This window comes from Urocitellus parryii, chromosome X (genome assembly GCF_045843805.1).
Source record: "Urocitellus parryii isolate mUroPar1 chromosome X, mUroPar1.hap1, whole genome shotgun sequence".
In the NCBI taxonomy this organism is placed as follows: Eukaryota; Metazoa; Chordata; class Mammalia; order Rodentia; family Sciuridae; genus Urocitellus; species Urocitellus parryii.
Window position 1 is genome coordinate 77,385,741 of NC_135547.1, and position 22,051 is coordinate 77,407,791.

Consider the following 22,051-nt stretch of genomic DNA (forward strand, 5'->3'; position numbering starts at 1 on the left):
CTCACTACAGAAGGCAAGATCCAAGGATCCAAAGAGGTTTGTGAACAAGTGACATGAGAAGGCAAGAGCTGTTTTACAGAGAAATAGAGGCCATCAGCCAGTCATTTCACTACTTTGCTAGCAGGCACCCCCACACGCCTGTCACACCCTTCCCTGATTTCTTTCACTCTGGTTTCACAGGAGGTGGTTTTTCTCTGACAGCCGCTCACCCTGTTCTCTCTTGCCTGCTCTGAGGCTTAGCTCCATTGCTTATTCTTCTCATATTTTTGGTATGTTCCTTTCTGCCTGTAAATGTTCTTAATATTTTAAAATAAAACAAACCAACAAGCTATCCTTCAACTTTTACTTTCCCTTGGCTACTCTCCTTTTTATTTCTTTCTTACTCAAACTCACCCCTCAATATTTTGGGGTGAACTCTCATTACTCTCTAAGTTCCTGATCAAGGTCATTCATGAACACCTTGATTGCCAAAAATGACTGACATTTTATTACCTACCTAGATTGGCCCTTTTACAGGGCATGCCATTGCTGAGAGCTCTTTTCTTTTTTCAATTTTTTTTGCGCCCTTGGGATTCCATGACCATTTCCTATTTTGATCATCTGGTTACCCCTCTTTGTTTCACTTTTCAGCTGATCTGACTGGAACCTCTTCTTTCACTTTCCCATTACAAATTGGGGCTTCTTGGGATTCTGGGCTCTACTTTCTTTTTCTCCTCAGTCTTTATTTTTTCCCTAAGTAACTTACTATTTCCGTGGTGTGCACAACTATTTGATATACTGGCAACACATCTCTTTCTCCAGTTTAACCTTCTACTCCCATCTTCAAATCTGGATGTGCAATTTCCCTGGGTATTACCTTTGCTGCACACCACCTTTTTCCTGTTTATTGAGGTAGTATAATGTAATAGTTAAGTATCCAGTTGGAAGAATCAGACTGTCTTGGTTTGATGTTCAACTTGGCCACTTACTAAACTCAAATAAGTCATTTAACCTCTTTGTACTTGCAGAAAAGTACCTATTTCCTAATATTGTTGTAAGGAGACATGAGAAAATGCATGTAAGGTAGTGACTAGCATGTAGTTCAATGTGTTAGTTATTGTTATTAATATTATCCTATCTTGTTTGGGACTTCAATCAAACAAGCTTAAAACCTGAATTATCTTCTTCAACAGTCATCTCCTCCCATATCCACTCAATCATTAATACTTGATTCTTTGGGGGAGGGGCACTGGGGATTGAACCCAGGAGCACTTAACCACTGAGCCATGTTCCCAGCCCTTTTTTATATTTTATTTAGAGACAGGGTCTTGCTGAGTTGCTTAGGGCCTCACTAAGTTGCTGAGGCTGGCTTTGAACTCGAGATCCTCCTGCCTCAGCCTCTCAAGCCACCGGGATTTTAAGCATGTGCCACCGTGCCTGGCTAATACTTGATTTTTAAAAGCTTCCCCATGCCAGCCTTTATCTTTCTCTATTCCTTAGTCTCTTTGCTCTGCCTCAGTTCAGGTCTTCATTCCTTTTCAATGGGATTGCTATTTCCTGAATTGGTCTCTTTATCTCTGCCTCCTTCAATCCACGCTCTATAACTCTGGTCAAAGTTGTCGCCATACAACACAAATATAACCATGTTACCTTCTAATTTAGTTTTACATTTTTCAGTGGCTCCCCATTTCCAACAGGTTTTCTCAAAGTGTGAGAGTCACCTCTAGAGTTATAAAGTGCAGAGTCCTATGCATCATATCAAACCTAGCAAGTCAAGACCTCTGAGAGAGACCTGGAAACCTACATTTTTCAATTGGGTGGTTCTGATATATATGAAGCTCTTCATGATCCATTTCTGATGTTTTTACCTCATTTTATATCATTATCCACTTTATACCTTCCTTACCCTTCCAGCAATATGAAGTTACAGGTAGTTCCCTAAATCCACCAAGCTATATTTCATTGCTCCACTTTTTATTTTACATTGCTTTTTCTTATTTACTATTTTTAAAAATTTCCATTGCCCTGCTTTTATAAATGCTATTGTGGCCTTCTGAAATATTCCCCCACCTTCTTATCTCCTTGGCATACCCCCATTTCACCTTTTTTTCTATTTAGAAAAGCCTTTATTAATGGGCTATTACAGTAAAACAAATATTTTTTTTCTAAAAACTGGTTGGACATTTATGAACATTTATCCTGTATATTTATAATCCCAGCCCTATATTTATTTATTTATTTTTGGTATCAAGGATTAAACCCAGAGGTGCTTAACCACTGAGACACATACCCAGCACCCCCCCCCCCCTCTCTCTCTCTCTCTCTCTCTCTATATATATATATATATATATATATATATATATATAATTTTGAGACAGGGTCTCTCTTGCTAAGCTGCTCAGAGCTTTACTAGGTTGCTGAGGCTGGCTTTGAACATGCAATTCTCCTGCCTCAGCCTCTGGAGCCACTGGATATATGCCACCACATCTTTTTTGTTTGTTTTTGATACAAGTTCTCACTAAGTTGTTTAGGGCATTTCTATGTTGCCCAGGCTGGCCTTAGATTTGTGATCTTTCTGCCTCAGTCTCCCCAGTTACTAGGATTAAAAGTACACACTACTGCACCCAATCCCAAGGAGTCTTTTTAGACAGCTTTTTCTAACTAAATCCCCCATCAAGAAATTTTGATATCACAGATATTATGTATATTTGTTTATGTACTGTGGTCCTTTGGAGGCCTGTAAACCACTGTAACATCAAAGTTGTTTCACCCTCAACAATCAGTTTTTACTCCCTTTGGAGGCAACATCTCCCCTGTTGAGATTAAATGCTGTACAGTGTCACTCATTCAAATATGTTTTCTTGAAATTCACCCTCTGTTTCTGTGATAAAAAATCTTTGTGGATTCTCTTCCTAATCTCTCTGATCATCCTTCTCAAGATTCTTTGTAGCCTTTTCTTTTACTACCTGCCTTTATAAATTTGTTTGTGTGTTGCTGGGGTTGGAACGCAGATCCTCACACATGCTAAGTATAAGCTCTACACTAAGCTACATACCTGTCCATTAAACACTGGCATTCCACAAGGCTCACTATTTTTTTTTTGTTTCCCTTATTATTCTATACAGCTTTTTAAGGTGATTTGGTCTATTTCCTTAATTACCACCTATAGTGTTATTAACTCCCAATCCTGTGTTTTCAGTGAAGATTCTCCTGAGCCCCAGCCTCTTGTTGTTCCAAGTATAGTCTACAGGTTGGCAATGGATAGTATCACCTGGGAACTTATTATAAATGCAGACTCCCAGGTTCCACCTCATATCTTCTGAATCTGTATTTTTAACAAGATCTCCAGAAATTTCACATGCGTGTTTAAGGTGGAGACTCCCTGGGATGGAACCTATTATCAGCACTCTAACAGACACCTTCAATGCAATATTACATAAGCACAGCAATCCTTACCCCTGTCTTCTTGGTTAATGGTAACATGATTGACTCAGCCATCTGCACATAAGGTCTAGAAACTTCCACCTTATCACGTGTGTCTAATTAGTCACCATTCCTACCTGTTCTATCTACTAACAGACTCCTGAATTTTTCCCTCTTCTGTGCTCATCACTACTGCTTCCATCTGATCTTGGATAGATTATCACAGCAAGGTCCTAACAGATTTCTCTATCAATAATCTCTCTTCCTGATTTATTAGCCGACTATTGTTAGAGTTATGTTTCTGAAATGCAAATCTGACAGTATTACTTCCTCCCAGCCAAAAATTCCTTCAGTGACTCCTTATTGCCTAAAGATAAGGTTCTTAACCTGGGACCCATGCATAGGCTTTGGGAAATCTTTAGACTTTTTGAAATTATAAAGAAAAAAACTTGTACATTTACTAGAGAAGATATAAACTGGTTTTATCAGCTATTTGAAGGGGTCCATGACCAAAAAGGTTAACAACTACTGATCTAAAGGATCAAGTCTGAGCTATTTAGCTTGATGTAAAAGAACCCTTCATTCTGCTCCAACCTTACCTCTGGCCACTTGCCTACACAAGCCTGTGATTCCAGCTTCTTCTTCTTCTTCTTCTTCTTCTTCTTATTATTATTATTATTATTATTATTATTATAGTTAGACACAATAACTTTATTTTATTTATTTTTATATGGAGCTGAGGATTGAACCCAGGGCCTTACACATACTAGGCGAGCGCTCTACCACTGAGCCACAACCCCAGCTTTTGTGATTCCAGCTTTAATGGCAGACTTGGAAGCACTGCCCCTCCCCCCCATTTTCATAAATCTGTGCTTCTGCATATGCTCTTCTTGAAACAATCCTGTGCTACACATACAACTAATTAAGTAGTAGAGATTGGATTCATATCTGGGTCTTCAAAATTTACAGTCATTGTACTCTACCAGGCTCATACACACAAATACACACCACTCCATCCTGAAAGTTCATGCAACCCATGTTCACATCAAAAAAATGATGACTGTATCACCATAAGCTGATATAATGCACCATTAATGAGCCACAGCCCTTGGTGTGAAAAACACTGCATTAGACCTTTGCTGATACAGGGAGTTCTTATTACTGAGCATTTATTCTTTATCCTAGCAGTACCAAGCTTTTAAGGTTCCCTACAAATACCAAAGCTCTTCTAACATGAAAATATTTGCCAATGAATTGACTACTTATATCAGTCTCAGCTCAAACAACCCACTCCTTTAAACGCTAGCACCTAGCCCATCCATCTGTTTATTTTATCTTATGTGGGTTGTCAGATATATTAGCTAGCAAGTCAATGTAAATTTGTCACAAAGTGAAACTGTAAATCTTAGAAAATGATGCAGGATATCATGAAGCCAGCACACAAAACTCACAACAAGGACCTTTTAGACAAGTTCACAATTAAAGAGGAGAAAAATAAATATGGGTAATAATTTTTAAAAAAGACAGTGATTTGAATACCAAGTTGATTTAGGAGAAGCCCTCAGGAAAACTGATGAAATCGTTGAATGTTTTGGCAAAATCAAACCTCTTAATGATCAAGCTGCAAAAGTTTTTCAGGAAGAAAATAATAACCAGAATCCCTTCTATCAGAGGGCTTTTGCAAAGGTAAAAAAAAAAAGTTTCTCAGGAAATAAAACATACCATCTTGAAGTATCATGTAATTTTGTTTGAAATATTGGGCCCCAAACAAAAAATATCAATCTTTGATACACTCTTTGTCTGTTGTAATGATTAGCACATAGTTGTACATAGTACTCAATTTTATGAAATAAGATTAAAGAACATTGTTTATAGTTTTTAGTTATTCAAGCTAGCATCCCAAACAAAACCTGCCACTTTTACTATTTACTTTAAAATGCTGGTCCAATTTTTAAATGGATTCAACAAGTGATATTTTTGTCTGGTACCAGCTGCCCTCAAATAATAACCTTATATACACCTCTTTGTTTCCTTAGCATCTGACATATAGTGGGATTCTCACTTCCCTCTAATGTAATTAGCACATTGAATCCCTTCCTAAAGACAGTGAATCCCCACCAATCCCTGAAAAAAATGTCCAAATCTTTAGTATTGGCTTACAAAACCTTTGTAATCTGGTCTTATTTTATTTGCCCTCACATTCTGGCCACATTTCACTACTTGTGGTTCTCCAAATATCCTTTACTCTTGCTGTGATGATGCCATCATTTCCTTTGCTTAGATTTCTCCATCCCCACCAATAGGAAAACAAAGGCTTACTCCTTCTTTTATACACACTACCATGTACGTGAATGCTAGTATATGCTCACAACATTGTGTTGTCACTATTTCCTGTATTGACATAAGAGTTTGTATCATAAAAGTTTTATTCATAAAAGTAATATAATCACATTGGAGAAAATATAGGAAATGGAAAAATACAGCGTATATGTGTACATATACAAAACATATTTCATATTTTATAATCTCCATTATCACCATCTTCACAAAGCCACTGTTATTCTTTTGTTGTATTTCCTTCTAAATTTTTTCATTTGTCTATATTTTTACTAGAGTCTGAGTGAATGTATGATATAGCCACTTGCCCTTTAAAACCAAAAGCAGCATTATAAGATGGGCATTTTTTCTACTTATGTAGTAGTTACCCTAACCATTATTTTAATGTCTATAAAATATCCCATCGAGTGAGTATGTTACAGCATATTATCTAACCATTCCACTATTGTTGAATGTTTATCTCCCTTCCATCACCCTTTTATTGGCTATTATAAGTAAGAGAGACAGTACCATCTTCAGGTACACATTTACCATATTTTGGATTGGTTTATTTTCTTAGACTAGATTGCCAAGAGTCATCTCAAATTTGGTAGAAAAGAATATTGTTTTGATTTCTCAAAGCATTTATAATGCAAAATATTTTTCCTACTCATTATTTGTCTCAGCTTCTGTGAATTGTCTATGTCTTTTGATCATTTAATCTAAATATTCATGCTAAACTAATTAGAAAAGATTTTTTAAACTTTTTGTTGTATTTGCTATGACTATTTTTGCCTCTTTATTTTGCTAAAATTTTTAGCTGTAAAAGTAATAAAATATCATTGCATAAATTTTGAAAATAGAGAAAAATTTTTTTTAAATCATGAAAAATCTTGCCATCATAAGATTATCATCATCATTCCCAGTGTTTTTTTCTCTTACGTGTGTTTTACAAAGTGATAACTTCAATGTACACACAATTTTAAGACCTAGTTTTTTATTAACACACATCAAATATTTCTCTGAAATACCTTATAATCTTAATAGTCATCATTAAAAGTAATAGTACAGGGTTGAGGGTGTACCTCAGTGGTAGTGTGTACTTAGCATGCATGGGGCCTTAGGTTCAATTCCCAGTACCCAAATACACATGCACATAAAAACAAAACAAAAATGATAGCACAATATTCCATGGATTAGATTCACCATTTGCTTATTGCTAAACATTAATGTTATTTCATTTTTTAAAAAAAAAATATTTTAGGGAATCCAACATGGCGGCCGGCGAGCAAGCAGCATTTCTATACCTCCGCAGTAACAGGATCAGAGAGACACATAAATACACTTGCATGGGACCTGCTGAAGATCTTCTAACAATATTCCACGGGAAGGAGACCTGCCGATAACTAGTAAGTCTGTGTGAGGGGTCAGTTTGTCCCAGGCGACTGAATCTCGGCAACGCGGATCAGGAACACAATCCCGCCGGTCACGGCAGCGGCTGATCTGGGCCCTGCAGGGCTGAGTCTGGGATCGGCCTCAGGTGGTTCAGCGCTAGGATCCACACTCCTACCACCCCACCCCCCTCCAGCCGGTTCGGAGCGACGCGGATCAGGGACACAATCCCGCCGGTCACGGCGGCGGCTGATCTGGGCCCAGGGACACAATCCCGCTGGTCACGGCGGCGGCTGATCTGGGCCCAGGGACACAATCCCGCCGGTCACGGCGGCGGCTGACCTGGGCCCTGCAGGGCTGAGTCTGGGATCGGCCTCAGGCGGTTCAGCGCTAGGATCCACACTCCTACCACCCCATCCCCCTCCAGCCGGTTCGGAGCAACGCGGATCAGGGACACAATCCCGCCGGTCACTGCGGCGGCTGATCTGGGCCCTGCAGGGCTGAGTCTGTGAACGGCCTCTGGCGGTTCAGCGCTAGAATCCACACTCCTGCCACCCCACCCCCCTCCAGCCGGTTCGGAACGGCCTCTAGCGGTTTGGCACTAGGACTTTGGCAGCGCTTAGGGCTGAGTTTCAGCTTTGAGACAGAGGAGAGAAGCGGTCCAGTTTGGTTCCAGACACTGGTCGGACCACAGAGGAGGACAGCAGCCGCCATTTCAAAGAGATGATGTAATCATCCCCATGTTCTACTGATCACAGCTCATTCAGTTACGGAAGAGGTGATTTCAGGCTAGTAAATTTCAAAAACACAACAGTTGCACCAAGCAGAAAGAAGCGCGTGCAGTATGAAAAGACAAGGAAAGAAAGGATCACAAGCAATGCAGGTCAACTCAACTTTAGAAGAGGTAATAGCTGCAACAGATGGAATATCAGATAAAGAGTTCAGGATATATATGCTTCAGATGATCTGGAGTCTCAAGGAAGACATGAGACAGCAAAATCAGACAATGAAAGATCACATTGACAAACAAATCCAGGAAGTAAAAGATCAATTTCACAGGGAGATAGAGGTAATAAAAAACAAACAAATAGAAATACTGGAAATGCAGGAAACAATAAACCAACTTAAAAACTCAATTGAGAATACTACCAGCAGAGTGGATCACTTAGAAGATAGAACATCAGACAATGAAGACAGAGTATTTCAACTTGAAAAGAACATAGATAGCTCAGCAAGTCTACTAAGAAACCATGAGCAGAACATTCAAGAGCTATGGGATAATATCAAAAGACCAAACTTAAGAGTTATTGGGATACAGGAAGACACAGAGCTCCAAACCAAAGGATTAAGCAATCTATTCAGTGAAATAATACAAGAAAACTTCCCAGACATGAAGAATGTGACAGAATCCCAAATCCTAGAAGCCTACAGGACGCCGATGGTGCAAAATCATAAGAGATCCACACCTAGACACATTATAATGAAGATGTCCAACATACAGAATAAGGAGAGAATTTTAAAAGCTGCAAGAGAAAGAAAGCAGATTACATTTAGGGGTAAACCAATCAGGATAACAGCTGATCTCTCAACACAGACTCTGAAAGCTAGAAGATCCTGGAATAACATATTTCAAACACTGAAAGAAAATGGGTTCCAACCAAGAATCATGTATCCGGCGAAATTAAGCTTCAGGATAGAAGATGAATTTAAAACCTTCCATGATAAACAAAAGTTAAAAGAATTCGCAGCTAGAAAACCATCTCTTCAAAAAATCCTTGGCAAAACATTACAGGAAGAAGAAATGGAAAATAACATTGAAAACCAACAATGGGAGGTAGGACAGTAAAGGGGGGAAAGTAGTCAAAGAGGATAACAAATCAGGTTTAGTAACATCAATAAACAAATATGGCTGGAAGAACAAATCATATCTCAATAATAACCTTAAATGTTAATGGCTTAAACTCACCAATTAAGAGACACAGGCTAGTAGAATGGATCACAAAACAAGACCCAACAATATGCTGCCTACAGGAGACGCATCTGATAGGAAAAGATATTCATAGACTGAAGGTGAAAGGGTGGGAAAAATCATACCACTCATATGGACTGCGGAAACAAGCAGGAGTGTCCATACTCATATCTAATAAAATAGATTTCAAGCCAAAGTTAATCAAAAGGGATAAAGAAGGACACTTCATACTGCTCAAGGGAACCATACACCAACAAGACATAACAATCATAAATATATATGCCCCAAACAACGGTGCTGCTATGTTCATCAAGCAAACGCTTCTCAAGTTCAAGAGTCTAATAGACCACCATACAATAATCATGGGAGACTTTAATACACCTCTCTCACCACTGGACAGATCTTCCAAACAAAAGTTAAATAAGGAAACTATAGAACTCAATAACATAATTAATAACCTAGACTTAATTGACATATATAGACTATACCACCCAACATCAAGTAATTACACTTTTTTCTCAGCAGCACATGGAACCTTCTCAAAAATAGACCATATATTATGTCACAGGGCAACTCTTAGACAATATAAAGGGGTAGAGATAATACCATGCATCTTATCTGATCATAATGGAATGAAACTGAAAATCAATGATAAAAGAAGGAAGGAAAAATCAAGCATCACCTGGAGAATGAACAATAGGTTGCTTAATGATCAATGGGTTCTAGAAGACATTAAGGAGGAAATTAAAAAATTCCTAGAGTCAAATGAAAACACAGACACAACATATCGGAATCTATGGGACACACTGAAAGCAGTTCTAAGAGGAAAATTCATTGCTTGGAGTTCATTCCTCAAAAAAAGAAAAAACCAACAAATAAATGATCTCATACTTCATCTCAAAATCCTAGAAAAAGAAGAGCAAAACAACAGCAAAAGAAGTAGAAGGCAAGAAATAATTAAAATCAGAGCTGAAATTAATGAAATTGAAACAAAAGAAACAATTGAAAAAATCGACAAAACTAAAAGTTGGTTTTTTGAAAAAATAAATAAAATTGACAGACCCTTAGCCATGCTAACGAAGAGAAGAAGAGAGAGAACCCAAATTACTAGCATACGGGATGAAAAAGGCAATATCACAACAGACACTTCAGAAATACAGATGATAATCAGAAATTATTTTGAATCCTTATACTCCAATAAAATAGAAGATAGTGAAGGCATAGATAAATTCCTTAAGTCTTATGATCTGCCCAGATTGAGTCAGGAGGACATAGACAACCTAAACAGACCAATAACATTAGAGGAAATAGAAGAAACCATCAAAAGACTACCAACTAAGAAAAGCCCAGGACCGGATGGGTATACAGCAGAGTTTTACAAAACCTTTAAAGAGGAACTAACACCAATACTTTTCAAGCTATTTCAGGAAATAGAAAAAGAGGGAGAACTTCCAAATTCGTTCTACGAGGCCAACATCACCCTGATTCCGAAACCAGACAAAGACACTTCAAAGAAAGAAAACTACAGACCAATATCTCTAATGAACCTTGATGCAAAAATCCTCAATAAAATTCTGGCGAATCGGATTCAAATACATATCAAAAAAATTATACACCATGATCAAGTAGGATTCATCCCTGGTATGCAAGGTTGGTTCAATATACGGAAATCAATAAATGTTATCCACCACATCAATAGACTTAAAAATAAGAACCATATGATCATCTCGATAGATGCAGAAAAAGCTTTCGACAAAGTACAGCATCCCTTTATGTTCAAAACTCTAGAAAAATTAGGGATAACTGGATCATACCTCAACATTGTAAAAGCAATCTATGATAAGCCACAGGCCAGCATCATTCTGAATGGAGAAAAATTGAAGGCATTCCCTCTAAGATCTGGTACAAGACAGGGATGCCCTCTCTCACCACTTCTGTTCAACATAGTCCTCGAAACACTTGCCAGAGCAATTAGGCAGACGAAAGAAATTAAAGGCATAAAAATAGGAAAAGAAGAACTTAAATTATCACTATTTGCAGATGATATGATTCTATACCTAGCAGACCCAAAAGGGTCTACAAAGAAGCTATTAGAGCTAATAAATGAATTCAGCAAAGTGGCAGGATATAAGATCAACACGCATAAATCAAAGGCATTCCTGTATATCAGCGACAAATCCTCTGAAACGGAAATGAGGACAACTACTCCATTCACAATATCCCCCCCAAAAATAAAATACTTGGGAATCAACCTAACAAAAGAGGTGAAAGATTTATACAATGAAAATTACAGAACCCTAAAGAAAGACATAGAAGAAGACCTTAGAAGATGGAAAAATATACCCTGCTCATGGATAGGCAGAACTAACATCATCAAAATGGCGATATTACCAAAAGTCCTATATAAGTTCAATGCAATGCCAATCAAAATCCCAACAGCATATCTTGTAGAAATCGATAAAAGAATCATGAAATTCATATGGAATAATAAAAGACCCAGAATAGCAAAAACAATACTAAGCAGGAAGTGTGAATCAGGCGGTATAGCGATACCAGACTTCAAACTATACTACAGAGCAATAGTTACAAAAACAGCATGGTACTGGTACCAAAACAGGCGGGTGGACCAATGGTACAGAATAGAGGACACAGTAACCAATCCACAAAACTACAACTATCTTATTTTTGATAAAGGGGCTAAAAGCATGCAATGGAGGAAGGATAGCATCTTCAACAAATGGTGCTGGGAAAACTGGAAATCCATTTGCACCAAAATGAATCTGAATCCCTATCTCTCGCCGTGCACAAAAGTTAACTCAAAATGGATCAAGGAGCTTGATATTAAATCAGAGACATGGCATCTGATAGAAGAAAAAGTTGGTTATGATCTACACGCTGTGGGATCGGGCTCCAAATTCCTCAATAGGACACCCATAGCGCTAGAGTTAACAAATAGAATCAACAAATGGGACTTACTCAAACTAAAAAGTTTTTTCTCAGCAAAAGAAACAATAAGAGAGATAAACAGGGAGCCTACATCCTGGGAACAAATCTTTACTCCACACACTTCAGATAGAGCCCTAATAACCAGAATATACAAAGAACTCAAAAAATTAGACAATAAGATAACAAATAACCCAATCAATAAATGGGCCAAGGACCTGAACAGACACTTCTCAGAGGAGGACATACAATCAATCAATAAGTACATGAAAAAATGCTCACCATCGCTAGCAGTCAGAGAAATGCAAATCAAAACTACCCTAAGATACCATCTCACTCCAGTAAGACTGGCAGCCATTAGGAAGTCAAACAACAATAAGTGCTGGAGAGGATGCGGGGAAAAGGGCACTCTTGTTCATTGCTGGTGGGACTGCAAATTGGTGCAGCCAATTTGGAAAGCAGTATGGAGATTTCTTGGAAAGCTGGGAATGGAACCACCATTTGACCCAGCTATTCCCCTTCTCGGTCTATTCCCTAAAGCCCTAACAAGAGCATGCTACAGGGACACTGCTACATCGATGTTCATAGCAGCTCAATTCACAATAGCAAGACTGTGGAACCAGCCTAGATGCCCTTCAATAGATGAATGGATAAAAAAAATGTGGCATTTATATACTATGGAGTATTACTCTGCATTAAAAAATGACAAAATCATAGAATTTGGAGGGAAATGGATGGCATTAGAGCAGATTATGCTAAGTGAAGCTAGTCAATCTTTAAAAAACAAATACCAAATGACTCCTTTGATATAAGGGGAGTAAACAAGGACAGGGTAGGGACGAAGAGCTTGAGAAGAAGATTTACATTAAATAGGGATGAGAGGTGGGAGGGAAAGGGAGTGAGAAGGGAAATTGCATGGAAATGGAAGGCGATCCTCAGGGATATACAAAATGTCATATAAGAGGAAAGGAGGGGTAAGACAAGATAATACAAATGGAAGAAATGATTTACAGTAGAAGGGGTAGAGAGAGAAAAGGGGAGGGGAGGGGAGGGGAGGGGAGGGGGGATAGTAGAGAATAGGACAGACAGCAGAATACATCAGACACTAGAAAGGCAATATGTCAATCAATGGAAGGGTAACTGATGTGATACAGCAATCTGTATACGGGGTAAAAGCGGGAGTTCATAATCCACGTGAATCAACCGTGTAATATGATGTATTAAGAACTATGTAATGTTATGAACGACCAATAAAAAAAAAAAAGAAAAAAAAATATTTTAGTTGTTGATGGACCTTTATTTTATTCATTTATATGTGGTGCTGAGAATTGAACCCAGTTCCTCACATATGCTATGCAAGCACTCTATCACTGAGCTATAACCACAGCCCCAATGTTATTTCAATTTAAATTTTTTATGTTATCCTATATGAAAATATTTTTCCATATTTTGAATTATTATCTTTAGGAATATTCCCAGAAGTAGGATTACTAGATCAAAGGACATTAATACATGTTGGCTGCCAAAATGCTTTCTTAAGAGGTTGATCAAACCATAATTAACCAGTAGACTGAGTACCATCTTTTTCATTTCTGTTTAATTCAGACTAAAAAAGAGGCTTAACTAGTTGTTTTAATTTGCATTTCTTTGATTAGTAGTGATGAATATTTTCCCATGTTTTCCAGTTGTACTTAAACTTTTCTGTAAATTATCTATTCATATTTTTTGTTCATATTTTTTCTTATACATTATACTGTGTTGAAGGCCCTAGATAATATAAACCCCATGCTTTGTCACATTTATGTCACAGAGACTTTTTCAGTCTGTTTAGATTTTATTTTTAAAATGGTCCAAAAACTTTAAAAAGTAATACTGGTTTTAAAATTTTATATAGTCAGCTTGGATCTTTTCCTTTGAGAATATTCTCCATTACTTCCTAAGCTTAGAAAACGAGTCCCTGTTAGAAGCTTGATAAATATTCATTCATTTCAGTTTTTATAATCAGCTTTTTTATATTTAACTCTTCAATCCAACTGCCACTTATGTTAGTTTATTATGGGGATGAGGGTATAAATTCTTCAAGCTGTCACAATATTATTTATGAACAATCATTTCTATTCTCATTCACTTGCAATTCATCTTTTATAATAAACTCTTACATATTACCTGTCTAATCTAATATTAGTGGTATCAATGTTTTCGTTATTCTAGTTGTATATGTTTAATATCTACTAGCATTCATTCTTTATTACTCTCCTTTTACAGAATTTTCTTTGAAAATCACTTATTTAATTTTCAAATAAAATCATTTGCTGTCTTATCTCTAAGATATGAATTTCTTGAGGGCAGGATTTTTTATTTCCTTAGAACATATTGCCAAGAATCTTGTTACTAGGTCAACAGTTAAAAACATTTTTTTTCTACACTTAACACTTCCAAAGTTTCCCAAAGGGTTGAGCCACTTTCCTTATAATTCTACTAGCACCTGGATATATTCGTTACAAAGTTTTTTTCAAACTTGGTAGGGGAAAAATATATGTTGCTTCAGTTTCTACATATTTGCTTATTAGCAATGATAAACATATGCTTAAAATATAGTAAGATTTTAATCAATGCTTATTCAATGAATAAATGGCATATACAAATTTGTACCTGTATTTGAGGACGAAGAGGTTTAAACAAATATTGTGATTATAATAGGGAAGTGCTGGTTAAATGTAAGCTTGTTGGCCTGTAGTCCATCTTCAGAGATGTTCTAGAGGTGTCAAGAACACCCTGGAATTCAGACCTGAACTGAGGCAATCCCTAGAAACTCAGTAATTTACATTCATTGCAGGCATGTTTCCAGGCAGGATCAGCTGAAAGGACCGGTCAGAAGATGCCTGAAACAGTTAAGATAATGATATGTGGGTATGCTCAAACGTGCACACAGCTCAGACAGACATGAGTGGCTCAAGATAGTGTGTGTCGTTTGGCAGCAAAACAGTAGTAAGAAGTGGCAGGTGTCTGAGACTCCACTGCACACTCCAGGTCCTAGCAGGCCTTCTGTCATGTATTTAAATATATGAGAAACTAGATCTGATTTGAGGTGCATGTGTTTTCTATGATACCACACCATTCTTATTCCCCATCACTAAGCCCAAGAGGACATTAAAGTCCTTAATTCAGAGAAACTTGGGTTTCTCCTTTCACTGTGCAACATGAAGGAGAAGAGAGTCATTTTTTTTTCTCCTAGGGATCATCATCTTTATTTTGAACTTGAAAAAAATAAAACTAAAGCTAACAAATTGGAGGCTGTTTTTCTTTGTTTTTAAGACCATGTAAAATGTATTATTAATCATGGGTCCTCTCTTTTGCCTCAGTAGTACATTCTAGTACTGAACTTTTTCAAGGTCTTCCTTTGTCATGAAATCTGTCAATTTGATCAAAATAATAGCATATTACTATCTTAACCTGTATATGCTAAAATTGTGCCATGTTTTCTTCTGGAAAAACAAATGCTATTTGCTTTTGACTCCGTTGTACCTAAGAGTAACAAGGCCATGGTTGGTTGCATGAACAATTGATTTGTGAATGACACATTGGCAGTCACTACCACAGCTGCTTCCTTTTACTCAGCAGATTGATACATTCAGTTTTAAAAGTCCTTCTCCCCCAATGTGTACTAAGTACTACTGAGAAAGCAAACAAGACACCAAATGCTGGAGGCCCAGCAGTTCTCATCAGACACAGTATCACTATCTGAATTGCTAACAGAAAACTCCAAAAAGACTTTTCCTCTAACCCCAAGGAGCACCTAAGAAGAGTCATTTCACAAGCCTTTTCTCCTTAGAGAAACATCTAACTGTACATTGACTCTTACTTTAGAGTTGGCAACCATAAGCCTCCTTCTAGGTTCTTCAGCTCTTTGTTCTAAATCTATTCTCATCAATTCTTTACCTATTCAAAAATCTATTTGCCATGCCTATAAAGAATTAGTTCTAAAATGCATCTCTCTCAAGACCTCCATGATTAATTTTCCCCTGCTAAGTCTCTTCAACTCATACATATTATCCATTGGTACCATAATTTCTGGTGTTCTGTGATTATTCTAATTTTGTTAATTTTTTTCTAGAGAATAAGACAGTTGACACAGGGAATTTCTAGAAAGCTGAAGAGGAATTTAGAGACTATCCAATTATATCCTTTGCCCTGCCTGTTTTATTGAGGAAGAAACTGAGGCCTAGGGGAGGTTAATTTGTCCCACTTAGTCAGCCAAAGTAGCAGAAAAAACTAGGTGTAGGGTCAAGGTGACCTGACTTTTGATAGTGTACTTTCCATTACATTAGGTCATCTTCTATTTTACTTGCATCTGTTCAGAGTTCCTTGTAAAGTACTAGATATACACATTTCTCAGTAAACATCAATATGATAATCATAAGAGTTTACATAACTGAGAAATTGACTCAAGGAAAGGGTGAGAGAGCAGAAAGATAATTTCCTTACTTCTTTGCATGATGCCATCCACCAGACCAGTTAATGGCTACTTTGCACATCCCATCAATCAGGCACTGGGCAGCTGTCATTGTAGCCCCTCCTACAGCTGCTGCATAGTCAAATATCCCTTCAGTGGCTGGACAGTCATAACCTGAGAGCAAATATCAGAAGAATTAATTAAAGATGAACTGGAGGAAGAGGGGGAATAGGTTGAGGTGTGATAACAAGAGTCTTCTAAAAAACTACTGTGCTAACACTAGCTCCAACTCAGATAGCAACATTTCCAGTATTGGGAAGAAAAGAGCTTAAGATGTGAGAGCTAGAAAGGATAAACCTTCATCTTACAGATGGTGAAACCAAGATCTGAGAGATGATATACTTTGCCAGTGTTCACAGAGAACAGGCCTAGGACTCAGGTCTTTTGTTCATGAATTCAGTATCTTACTAACCCAAGCTGTTTTCTTTAGATTATTCCATTGACTGCTTACAGTTTTAAAAATGAGGGGTAGAGTGGAAAACTTAACCAGAACTTCAGTCTGTACTCAAAATATAAGGTTGTGGGGCAACTAAATTGGTATATATACAGCCAAACTAAGATCTGAGTGCTGCCAGTAGGGCCACAGCAACTGAAAGATTTCTCCTCCAAGTGACCCATCATTCAGTTTGTTTGTTTTGGTAACTGAGGATTGAACTCAGGGGCATGTAACCACTGAGCAACATCACCAGTCCTATTTTGTATTTTATTTAGAGACAGGGTCTCACTGAGTTGCTTAGCGCCTCGCTTTTGCTGAGGCTGGCTTTCAACTTGTGATCCTCCTGCCTCAGCCTCCTGAGCCACTGGGATTACTTACATGTGTGCATTCAACTTGTATGGTTTGCATGGTTAGTGAGTTTTATGAGGGCGAAACCAAAAGAATAAAATAGACAGCTGGGGTTGGGTGTGTAGCTCAGTGGCAGATCACTTGCCTAGCATGCTCAAGGACCTGAGTTTAATACCCAGAATTGGAAAAAAAGGGCAGTTACATTATTTCTTAATTAAAAAGTATTAGAACCATTAAGTAAATTAAAAATTAGGTAATACAATCTACAGATGGAAGCTATAAATCTCCCATCATTGCATGATAGGGACTTTACCTAGCCCATATTCTATGGAGTCCGGATGATCCTCATCTCCTTCTTGGCTCACTTTCTGGAGATGCTGCAGATAGGCATCAGTGTGGAATGTAGCCATCTCCTCCATGGAGGCCACTTTGGGTTTCACTATCCTAATAATAACAGATAGAACAAAGAGAGGTGAATGAGTCAGACCCAGAGTTATGCCAAAAGCTGGAAACAGGAGCCAGCAGTCTGAGTAAAAGTACAACTCCCAGGTTCTATTTCCAGTGGGCTGAAGTAATAAATATATTCTGCTCCTCCACTGCACTGTACAGTCTACACTTCCTCACCTCTATAGTGATGGCTCCATCAATAAGGGGCGAGAGGACAGATCTTTCCCCCTTGAGTTTATATGTAGGAAAAAATAAGGAAATAAGTTATTTGAATAAAAAAATATTTAGGTTAAGCAAATAATCAGGGATCAAACTTTACTCTGTGAGTTACAACTTTCATGCAAACCAGTTGGCAGAGATATTTTCATTTGAATCAGTTGCTAATTGGGCTATATAGTCCCCTCAGTCAGAGATTTATTTTATTTATTTATATTGGTTTTGGTGCTGGGTATGAAACCCATGGTCCTGCATATACTAACCACATGCTCTACCACTGAGCTACACCACCAGCCCTATATATTTATTTTAATATGCAACTGCATCATCATGCATTTTGAATTTGGACTCTGAGAACTGGGTTCATGTTCTAACTCTGTATTTACTACCTCTATATCCTTGGGTAACTTTCTGTTCCACACCTCAGTTTCCTCATTTGTGAAAAAGGGAGCCTTACAGGGTTTATGTGAAGATGAAATAACATGCAAAAGTTCTTTTGGATAACTCATCAATATTATGGGATAAAAAATAGGGAACTCAAAATATATATTTTTTCTATACTAGGTCTCTCATATCTGCTTCTGAGAGGAAAATGTGGGAAGGGGCAAAATGATTAGAACTGGGCTTCATGCAAAACCTCTCAACCTCCTCCTCACAGGAAGTAACAAACAGGAGTGAATGGGAGAATAATGGGAGCTAGTCTGGCAATGGGATTTACCTGTAACCACTAGCTGTCCATTTCCCATTTCCTCTTCATGACCCTACTTGCTGCTAAATTCTCTAGCCCTTCCCACCAAAAGGGTGCTCTGTGAACTACCAATATCAACAGCCCCTGGGAGCTTATGAGGAATGCAGAACTTCAGTCTCACCCCAGACCTAGTGAATCAGAATTTGTATTTTAGCAAGATGATATATCTTAACAAGGTGACTCATGTGAACATTCAAGTTGAAGGAGTAGTGACTTGAATCAGAGAGAAGCAGTCATGGCTTTTTATGTTTGTTGAATGGAAGCAGGGCCATGAGCTCATCATGAATTCATATGACTAGTACTAGTCAAGCTACTAGTATAATCACGTATGGCCAAGAGAAATCCTATGATCTTGCCTTAAAAATTAAATATATTACCAAAATCCAAGGGTTCTTGCTTGTTCTTCAAGAAAATATGTCTATACCATCAGAGATAAAAATTTGCCCAATAAAATAAATTATTTTTGTAATTTCTTTGACCACGTTTTTCATCCCTAATAGCTCCCTCTTATAGCACCCCTCCAATTTATTTTGTTAAATATTAAAGTATAAAACTACTTACTGGAAGCCTCACAAGTTAAAAGGAAATTAGATAGCTTTGCTTTGCTATGTTGCTTGTAATAAAATCATTTTTGAAATGTTAAATAATTTTAATGAAAAGGCTATAGCTATTTACCAAACATGTACTAAATGATGGTTGAAAAACATTCCCAAAACAGGTATGCAAGAAATTATTTTGTTGTCAGGCATGGTGGTGTATATCTGTAATTCCAATGACTTGGGAGGCTGAGGCAAGAGGATCAAAAGTTTGAGGCCAGCCTCAGCAACTTAGCAAGGCCCTAAGCAACTTAGTGAGACCTATCTTGAAAAAAAAAATTAAAAAGGTTTGGAAATGTGGTTCAGTAGTAAAGCATCCCTGGGTTCAATCTCCAGTACCCTTCCCCTCAAAAGAGAAATAATTAAAACTAAAATCCTACCACACTACCTTCTGGGAGATAGATGAAGTACAGCACACTGGATATAGATACCGATTTGGCCATAAAATGTCATAAATAATCCTACATGTGGCAGGTCCCTAATAGTTACACTTGCAATGACATCAAATGTAGAACTGGCAATAAGCATCAAGCTTTTTTTTTTTTTTTTTTTTTTTCCCCCAAAGAAGCTTGTAGCTCTCTTCTGAGTTCTGGCCTGGTCTCAGCAGTTCTGGCTGTGTGTTCACTTTGTCTCCAAGTTCACCCATTAAAGTTTGATGGTGGCAGCTGCATGCCTAAAACTTATAAGTTGAACCCACATCCTCAGATTTGGTGTAGGGAAAAACAAAATAAATAAACTAAAAACCAAAACAAAACAAAATCAGAACACCTTCCAGCTGAACACATTTTTCTTTATCTTTTCTCCTCTCCCACCAGCCCCCTCTCTCAGTAGTAGGGATTGAACCTAGGGGCACTCTATCTCTGAACTATATATCTCCAATCCTTTCTTCTCTTTTTTTTCTTTTTAATCTTGAGACAGAGTCTCTTTAAGTTGCCCAGGCTGGCCTTCAGCTTGCAAACCTCCTGTTTCAGCATCCTGAGCCATTGGAATTACAAACCTGTGTGGCCACATCCAGTTGGTTCCTTTTTCTGTTAGACATGTTTTAGTAGCCAAATGTACTCATCTCAAACTCCACAAAGCACCTATCACACCCAGCAATAAAGTCCTATTTCTAATGAGTCTTAACTACTTCCAAGCATTTTTTTTCAAAATTTCTTAACTCTTCATGAACTTTTCCAAGGTTGTAGGGGGATTACACACACATATTCATTCTCTCTCTCTCTCTCTCTCACACACACACACACACACACACACACACACACACAACTTTAAAAAAGCACCATTTTCTACCTAATTACCTCTATGGTGAAGCAGGGCATTAAGGGTATGATCACATAGCTTCAGGGATGAGGATGTTCGAGAAGGACAACTTACCTCATTTGCTTATGCAGTGCATATGCTTCAATCAGAGAATGTACCATACTGGCCTAAAAATATCAGCATAAAAAAAAGGCATAAAACAGTCTCTTAAAAATTTAATTCAGTGAAATCCCATCAACTCTCTTTCTTTGTGTTTGGCTCTCTTTCTTTCTGTTACTTAACAGTTACGATACACTTTAGACAATACAGTTAGAATACACTGTAGACAATACAGATACAAAGTATCAAATTGCCAAGACGGAAGCTGTTGGGCCTTATGCAAGTGATAGAACACTTTTCTCCATCAGCTTCTTTTCCAAGACTTAAGGGAATCCCATTGTAATTCAAACTCCATCTCCTCAGTCCCCTCCCCCCGACCCTCACCCCACCCCCACCAGTGTCTGTTGGATGCCCCGCAGAGACACGCTGCGCTCTTAGAAACCATACAGGATCACTTCCTCTTTATAGCTTTAGGTACCCGACACAAAATCTCTATAAAGATATTCCCCAGTTCAGTATCCTTTGCTTCCTAATGCCCTCTCGTCCAAACCCCTATCCTCTGCTCCCCAAACCCATGGTCTTTCAGTCTGACTTCTCTTACCCGTTTGGGGACCTTGGCCAGGGAGTCACACAAGCTGACATACTCCGGACTGTAGATGTAAACTGGAGGTAGCGACTGCCCACCATCTGCCGGCTCCTCTGGCTCCTCCATCTTCCACTTCCAACCGTTTTGGAGCCACGGTCCGGATCCGGCTTTTTTGGGACTCAGCCCGGGCTCTGGTTCCTGCTCCTCTGAACGGCCGCAGTGGTGTTCCCTAGTCAACATTCCCTCCTATTCTTGAGATCACAGGAGACACTGTCCCCGCTACCCATCCAATTGAGGGAATAGATAGACTCTCTCAGACCAGAAGCCCTTCATTTAGTGACCACAGCTCAAAAAAGGAGGTTTGGTAGATATAAAAGCCCAAATAGTTGTTAAATAGGATCGATTGTTTTTTTATGGCACAAATAAATACTGTCAAAACTAACCACCCTTGTTGCCCTACGGAACCATTTGAGATGAGGTCAGACTCGTTTCAGAGCATGCTGGGAGGTGTAGTTTTCAGGGGGTTGAGCAGCGGAAGAGCTGGGGCTAATCCTTAAAAGAGCCGCGTATTTGAGTTTTAGCGCTTAAAAAAAAATGCAGCCTCAACTCTTTATGAGTCGTTTCAATCTGAAAATATAGCTGTTTAAATATATCTAAAGATAGATAGAGTGTGACCACCTAGAGCCCACCATCAACCACCTATTCTAAAGATGGGCTTTTGGATGGGGGATTAATGGTATAAATGGTCTGAAAAGTTTACATAGTAAATTCTGTGAAGCA

General features: G+C 38.1%; 1 protein-coding gene across 3 annotated transcripts in view; it reads right to left on the minus strand.

Moving 5' to 3' along the window:
- The window catches only part of Hdac8 (histone deacetylase 8), a 229,219-nt gene extending 207,515 nt beyond the window's left edge, over positions 1 to 21,704 (minus strand). For all 3 annotated transcript variants that reach the window (XM_077793756.1, XM_077793757.1, XM_077793758.1), the window contains exons 1-4: positions 21,287 to 21,704; positions 20,701 to 20,753; positions 17,633 to 17,763; positions 16,508 to 16,649 (exon numbers count right to left, since the gene is read on the minus strand). In XM_077793756.1, coding sequence (XP_077649882.1) covers positions 16,508 to 16,649; positions 17,633 to 17,763; positions 20,701 to 20,753; positions 21,287 to 21,511 — 551 coding nt within the window. In that variant the 5' untranslated portion in view covers positions 21,512 to 21,704. The remainder of the gene's footprint in view (positions 1 to 16,507; positions 16,650 to 17,632; positions 17,764 to 20,700; positions 20,754 to 21,286) is intronic.
- Between the last annotated feature and the right edge of the window lie 347 nt (positions 21,705 to 22,051).